This window comes from Glycine soja, chromosome 8 (assembly GCF_004193775.1).
Source record: "Glycine soja cultivar W05 chromosome 8, ASM419377v2, whole genome shotgun sequence".
Lineage (NCBI taxonomy): Eukaryota > Viridiplantae > Streptophyta > Magnoliopsida > Fabales > Fabaceae > Glycine > Glycine soja.
The window spans coordinates 8,265,800-8,274,102 of record NC_041009.1 but is presented as its reverse complement, the minus strand read 5'-3'; the positions used below and the strand labels follow the sequence as shown (position 1 = coordinate 8,274,102).

Below are 8,303 nucleotides of genomic sequence, written 5' to 3'. Positions count from 1 at the left end.
CACTTTCAGTTTCTTAGAATCTTCTACTTGCCCGGTTAGAAGTTAGAACCGCGTTTTGCATAATGCGTCCTATATTTGACTAGTTGTCTTTTGATTTTTTCTTTTCTTTTAAAACACTATATTTTTTATTTTACTTTTTTGTTGCCTGATTATTAAGGGTCAGAAATTGAAAAAATAGATTGGGTCACCGGTCACGCCAAGTAGCTGATTTATTTTGAAAACAAAAAGGGCTTTAATGTAATCTGTTAGCTGTCAAATCAAGTCTGTCATATACGTCATTTTTAACGTTTAGTACGACTTTTTTTAAAAGTTGGTCAGTCTGAATTTTAATTTAAATGCTTATTTCATATATTAAGACTTTTATCAGTAATTAAAGATGAAAATAAAGTATATAAATATTTTTTTAAAAATATGTTTAAAATACCTATAAAATTTAAAAAATATTAATTTTTTTAATTTAGTCTATGCAAAAATAAAATATATTTTTATTGATCTTTAGTGATAATTACGTTAAAGAATAATGACTTATATGTTTAATTTGATTATAAATGAATTAAATAATTTATTATGGCTAAAAATCTTTAAATTATAATATTTTGTTATTTTTTGAATGGTTTTCTAGTATTTTCTAATGAGATTAAGAGAAAAAAAATAATAATAAATTATAATCTCTTCTTAGTGTTATTGAAAAAATAAAAAAATAAAATGATTAAATCCATTAGTCACGTCAGAAACTATTATTAAAAACTACTATTAAAGACGAACAAAAATAAGTTTTATTTTTATAGGAATTATGTTAATAAAAAAAATTTATGAGAAAAAAATTAATATTTTTAAAATTTTATCATGCTTTTGTGGTATTAATATGTGAGCAAATTGGTTTAATAGTTTTATAATTATTTTTTAATTAAAAATATTATTTAAACTTCTTTTTTTTTCATGGGTGCGAAACTAATTTTCTCCTGATGGATAATTAGTTAGTCTAACAAAATTTTGTGCAAGAAAAAAATCAAACATAATTTTTCAGTTAAATATATTATTTTTCTCATAGTGTGGATGCAACCAAATCTTAAATGACTGTATCAATATTATGGGTTGAATTATTTGAACTGGATTATATTAATTTAGATTACGTATTATTTTAAGTTTTGGAACAGTTATTCTTAATTATTTATTAAAACTAAAATATTTGAGTTTATAATGGTTAAAATAAAAAATAATTTCTAAAAAAGAGAATCAGTAATAATGTGCATTGGTCTCAAAAAGATATATCTAATGCAATACTGTATATAACATTATATAGTATTACTTCTACGAAATTATGAACGAATTCAGTTAATTAATTAGCTTGACTTTTAAGAAAGAGTAAAAATTTATCTGTTTATTTGGTAATATATAACGTAATATATGTTGAAAAATATAAAAAGGAAAAAGTTTTCTTCGGTGGTTTTTTATTCAAACGTAATAGTATTATTATTATTATTTAAGTAAATATATTAACATAAGCCACAAAATATATTCTAAAAAGAAAAAGAAAATCAAAAAATAGGCAACTAAAAATCTAAAAAAAGAAGAAGAAATACAAGCAGATTCTGCCTTAAGGCGTAAACAGGAAAGTTAAGAACAACGTCACCAAACTAGGCAACTTGATTTTTTTTCTTTCTATAATCACGATTTCACAACTTGAGATATTGGTGAATATTATGAATAGACATCACCAAATTATAGCAAGAATGGAAATCACCACAAACTTTATTCAGAAAGAAATAAATGGCATTGGAATCAGAGTAAGCAACTAGCTAGCTTTCCAAATTTTCTACTAAGCCAGCTTTAATCCATGTCAAATATCCCCCACAGGCTGTGTCTCTAAAATAGAACAAGAACCTAAATTAATTGCGTAGCCAAACAAGAAGGTACAGTCTCTATTAGTATACTCTCTTCCGTTCCAAAATAATAGTACAACTTTTTGTTCTTGTTATAAAATAATAGTCTTTTTATTTTTTTAATCTATTTTTTCTAACAATATCTCAGAGTTGACAAAAAATGAAGCACTTTAAATCTATTTTACAGATAAATGAGTTAAATACACATTGAAGATAACGTATGTAGCTTAATTTTTATCCATAACATGAATATATTAAACATACAAATAAGATTAGAATAGTTAAATAAATATTGTACTCTAATTAAATTATACTAATTAGTTAATTAATAATATGACATTAACCAGTTATAAGTACTTGTATATGATGGAACAAAAAGGGAAGAAACTGAATTTATTTTAAAAACATAAATTACTTAATTGAATATCTTTACAATAAATGAGAAACTCATTACTAATAAATATAAAAAAGAAATATTGAAATGTTTAAAAATTGGTAAGAACATAATTGAAACCTGACATTTCATGGACATTATATTTTTATGAATTATTCAATTTAATAATATCTGAAATTAGTTTTAAATTTAAAATTAGATAAATAAATATGTAAAAAGTTATTGTTACAAAGTAATAACGGAGATGAAGACAAAATGGGTATACACGACCCCAAGCGAAAACGAGGATACTTTATTGTTACAGTAATAAACATATTCTTACGCGGTTTCTAGGAAGTTACATGCACCAACCTATTTAAAAGTAAATAAATGAAAGGAAGGATACTTTATGTAAGCCGCACACCAAGACACTAAAACAAAAGAAAGAGAAGAAACACGAAGTTTAGAGCATTTTAATGCAACAATCCATTTTTTGGGTTATTGGATCATTTTTTTAGTGTCATTATATTATATAGATACAATTTTTTTTTTTGTAGAATTTAATTTGGGGTTCTTGGATTTTATTTGTATAGAAAAAAAATTAAAACTTTTTTTTCTCTCAAATGACATTAAAAAATAATATTATTTTTAAAAAATGAAGTTCCTCAAAGTTATTTTCTAAAAACCTAACATTCAACATGAAGAACTCTCGATCGAACGATGATAGATCTAGTGGAAAGAGATTTTTGAGTTCAATAATTTCTATTAAAGATTCTCTTAGATCATAAGAATATCTTTAGGGGAATAATTTATTTTGGGTTCTTGAATCACTTTTTGTTATTTTATGATGTCACATAGAATGTAATAACTTTTTTTTATTTTTTATTCTAATGGTAAAATCTAATTTGGGTTTTTGAATTTTACTTGTACAATTTTTTTTAAAATAAGGATTCTTGAGAATTTTTTTCCTATAACTCAACCACAAGCATAGAAAATTCTTGAACAAGAATAATAATAACAAAAATAATAATAAATTTGATGAACAAGGATTCTTGAGTTCAAAAATCTCAAAGATGTTCCAACTAATGAGAAAAAGTAGAGTAAAGGTTGTGAAAAAAAAAAATAATCGGTGGACACAAGTGATTTAGAGCGTTTAAAGTATGAGAGAATATTAGAACCAAAAAAGTAATAGTTTAGTAAGTTTGCAATAACAATCACACATAAACAATAAGGGTGACAATTGAAAGACAGGATCAACACTAAGGATGACTAATAATACACTAAATAAGTACAACATATTTGTAATCCTATAAAAATATTCATATTTTTTTAGTGTGTTCAATTTTTCAGCTGTCTTTTTTGTAATTTGTTTTTAATTACTCAAAGAACTATATCATGATATTAGTATTTTAACTCATACAATATGTAGCTGTAAAAAAAAAAAAACTCAGACAAGATGTATGCATAACTTTCATTTTTTTCAAACAAAAGTAATAAAAAAAATAAGTACAACATATTATGTACTTCAAAAATAAATAAAAAAATTAAAAAGAAAAGGAAATTTTTAATAATTAATGGTTTGTTTATCTAGAGAAGTGTTAAAAATATTTATTTGTTAATTAAATGATAAAATATTTTTTAAAAAATAGATGGATAATTAAATGAGTACCCATGTATAATTTAGACGAATATTTTCACTAGCAATTATAATGTTTTTAGTAGTTTTTCTTACATGGAAGCAATTTTAAGAATTATTATCATTCACATTGAGTTACATGCCTTGTCCTAATTTGTTATATTAAGCTTTTAGTTTACATTTTATTTTTTTATTACTTTTAAATATATATTTTTTAATTTGATTTAACTATTATCCCCAAAAATTTATTTTTCCATCATCTCAAATTATTATGATTTATCTTCATTTGTAATTGTTCACTTGGTTTTCTTAATTTCTTATATTTTTCATCTTAATTTTTAAATTGAATTTCAACATTTTTTTAAAACAATTATTGATATTAGAAAAAATAAGGTTCACAATGTGAATTATTTATTATAAATTAAAAAATATAACTTATAGTTTAAAAACATTTCTTTACTATGGATTTTAAATTTTCATATATAATATTTTTTTTATTTTCATAATAACCATCTTGTAGTCATACTGGGAACAATTTCTAACAGAACTGAAGTTTACATTGATAAATACATGACAATTAAACTTAATATTTTTATCATAAATATATACTAAACTATTTTAATAAATAAAAATATTTTTGTTTAAAACCCATATTGAAGATTTGAAGTAATGGATCATAGTTTAGATTCTTTTTTTCCTCTCAATTTTAACACATCAGTTATTTTTTTCTTTAATTTAATATATAAATTATTATTATTATTATTATTATTATTATTATTATTATTGTTTATCTTAATTTGTTTAAACTAAATTCTGGTAGCAGAATGATGAGTGAAGCTTGCGTTCGATTCATCAGTTTGCTTCACTCTGCCTTTCCTTTCCATTCCCTTCATAGCCCAAACCCTAAACGCCGTTGGTTCTTCCCGCCGGCAACCGCACATTGCCAGTTCTCCATTTTCTGATCAGGTCCTTATTCTTTCGATTTCTTCTATTTCGTGATCTGCGATATGCTATATACACTGTAACTATTCATTTATCGTTATTGTAGATGCCATTTATAGTCACAAAGTGTTACGAGTCAAACCCCTGATAATGTAGTTTTGAATTTTTTTAAGGAAATTCGTAGAAATTGATGAAGTGGCTTTCGCTGTGTTGTGGACTATATGCTTCGGTGACCTAATTTGGTCCCTCATTGTGTTCATGGTTTTGTGTGTATTACTAATATTAATACCATAAAAACCAAGTGCTTGGGTGTTGAGATTAAGAAAATTTTCTACTAGTTGTTGTGGGCTTGTGGCCATCACTGTTGTTTTTGCGTTTAGCATGTGCATTCGAGGGTCTGAGATTTGGAGCTTTATATCTCTAATTTGTTTGTCCTTATGATGGGTTGTTACTTGTTAGGGAGTGTACCTATGTGAAATGTGTATAACTCCCCGTTGTATATTGCTTCCATCTTCAATGTATTGGTGAGGGATTTTAGTTGGTAAGTTGCGGAGCTTTTCTCGGGGCTGAAACGAGGCTTGTTCTGTCAGTTTTCTTCATTAAGACTGTCATGTCAAATTGATATGGTTTTAGGGTAGGCTTTCAAACTTCAGTTTGTCAAATTGGGTTAGGCTCTTTCAAGGCGTGGAGATTGGAATGTTAGTGTTTTGTTTTCATGTGAATGAAGTATTTTTTTCTTGTATGCCATTAAGTTGTTTCACAGATTAAATTTGTACAATCCCTCTGTAACAACATATTTTTTATTTTTGTTTGATTTACATCATACAGTTTACCTCTCTTAGTTACTTTCCATTCTCCACATTTCGTTTAGTTTTCTTAGTTTAACTTACTTTAAATGGTGCCCTGCAACACTACAAGAGTATTGTCAGGTCTCTGGAGCCTCCTTTCTGTACCCCAAAAAGTAAAAGTCAATTTGTTACTCAGTTTGTTTTCTGTTGAAATAAACAAGTAACCTAATATTGCTTTTATTTTGAAACATTTTTATTTATTTTGAAAGAGTAAATAATCAAATTAGTGCCTAAAAGATACATCAGTAATATATAATGATGAAATTTATATTCATGGTCCCCAAATATGTATTTATAGCTTATTTTGCTTTTATTTTGAATTAATCTCTCAATATGTGTTCTGTCAGTCAAATTAATTCTGAGATTTGTGATATGAGGACTGATTTGACCTAAGAAATACCCATTCAAGAACCTTCAATCATAATTTCTATCATTCAGGAACTAATATGACCTAAACTTTATCATTGAAGGACTAATTTGACTATTTACTTAATTCTTATATGGAAAGGAAAAATAGATTTTAGCACAAAAAAGAATAACCCCAAGCCTCTACGAATGGCCATTATGTTTGAATGGATAAAACAAAATTGAAGCAAAAATTGCATTCCATTTCCTTTAGTATATCTGTAAATGACCTCACAATGGTTTGATTCTGTAGTTTAATATTATGGTTTGCATTTTTTTTGTTTGACCAGGAAGAATGAGGCCTACAATGATGCTTAGGGCTCTAACCAAGCAGTTTCTTGGAATTGTAGGCGATACAGCAAACACTGTTGCTAAGAAGCCACCCCCACCTCCTCCTCTGGTGTCACGCAAACCGGCGTTCATTGATGCATTCTTGTATAAGATGAAGAAGAATCCAAATCTTTTGTTGAACAAGACCATTTGGTCACGGAGATCGACTATCTTGCCAGAATTTGTTGATAGCACTGTCAAGATTTACAATGGGAAAACCACTATTCGTTGTAGGATCACTGAGGGAAAAGTGGGTCATAAGTTTGGAGAGTTTGCTCTCACCAGCAAACGCAAGACCAGAGAACAAGCCAATTCCAAAAATGTTAAACAACTTAAGAAAAAGAAGTGATTTCTTCTTTTTTTTTTCTGTATTTTTGGACAAAAATAATTTTGCGGGTATTTTATTTCTGCAATTATTTACATCAATATATATGTTTCTTCGGAGGGCGAACCCTGGTGCAGCGGTAAAGTTGTGCCTTGGTGACTTGTTGGTCATGGGTTTGAATCCGGAAACAGCCTCTTTGCATATGCAAGGGTAAGGCTGCGTACAACATCCCTCCCCCATACCTTCGCATAGTGAAGACCTAATAGTTGAAACCTGAAATGGGGTACGAAGTTTTTTTTTTTTATATATGTTTCTTCGGTTCTTTAGATTGTATTTGAAGACCTAATAGTTTTCCCTGCGAGAATATTGGCTACAAGGATTTTGATGAAATTTGACCGTGATTGCAGTTGAATTGATTCTTTGACTATCTGAACTTTCATTTCATGTTATAATTAAACTTGTGGATGATAGATCATTGATTGATCAATTTATGCCTATCACTTGTGAGGACCTGATAAAATTTAGAGCAAATTACACTCTCCTCCTCTCCTCCTCTTCTGATAGATATGAATATTAAAAAGTGATAAAAGGGAGAAAAATATAGGTATTATAAGTGATATGATGGAATAGGAAGTAGAGGAATAATAAGTATTAGTTTTTAAAAATTGTAGATGTTCAACTATCATTGCTTTATTATGTACTTTATACAATTATTTGTTTTTATGAATTTGTTGAATGATGCATTTTCAGTTTATATAAAATTCGTTTTGACTCTGACAGAAATATCAATAATCTTTGCTTCTTTTTTTTTTTTTTTTTTATCAGGATTGTGTTCCATTATGTGCCCAGGTTTGCAAACATATATTTTGATCATAAAATAAAGGTTTAAATACATATATTATTTGTGTTTTGGTCTCTTATAATAATAATATTAAATGAAGACAAAATTCAAGATCGAACTAAAATTAGAGATTTTCGAAACCTGAAAACTAAACGTCTCAATTTTAAATTAGATAAAAAATAGTGAATTAACAAAATAAGAAGATTAAAGTTATATCTTAGTTTAATTAAAAACATGTGAAATTTTTCTACCGGTAAAAAAGAAAGTCCAGATATGTTGCTGCAAAACGCATATGTAGGCATATAATAACACATCCGTAATTAAGATTACAAATAAAATTAACTAAAAGCAAATTATTAATAACAGAAATTGCAATAGTTTTAAAATTATTTTTTTGGTACCATCATTGGGAAAAAAGTTGCGGGCAAAAAACAAATAAAAAAAGCGTGTTAAGGGAAAAAAATAGATTTTTTTTTCATTCGTTCTACACTACATATATTCTCTTCAAGTGATAATAATGTTAGTTTGAAAATAATTTATCTAATCTTTAACACAATTACATATGTATGATTTTTATTTTTTTTTACCGGTTGGAGTCGAAAACATTGTGAGGATTTATTAAGAATAAGTCACACATACTCTGGATCAATCGAGCTAGACAGCCTGAGACATATTTAGGATTAATAAAAAAAGGAAAGAACTGTTCAACGTTCAGTTAGA

The 8,303-nt window shown here is 26.8% G+C and overlaps 1 protein-coding gene across 1 annotated transcript; it reads left to right on the top strand.

Annotated features, from left to right (window-relative positions):
- The first annotated feature begins 4,709 nt into the window (after window positions 1-4,709).
- On the top strand, window positions 4,710-7,171 carry LOC114423332 (ribosomal protein S19, mitochondrial-like). The gene is made up of 2 exons (XM_028390056.1): window positions 4,710-4,858; window positions 6,378-7,171. Exon 2 carries the CDS (start codon window positions 6,383-6,385, stop codon window positions 6,764-6,766), a length of 384 nt encoding a protein of 127 aa, XP_028245857.1. The 5' UTR covers window positions 4,710-4,858; window positions 6,378-6,382; the 3' UTR covers window positions 6,767-7,171.
- The last annotated feature ends 1,132 nt before the right edge of the window (window positions 7,172-8,303 follow it).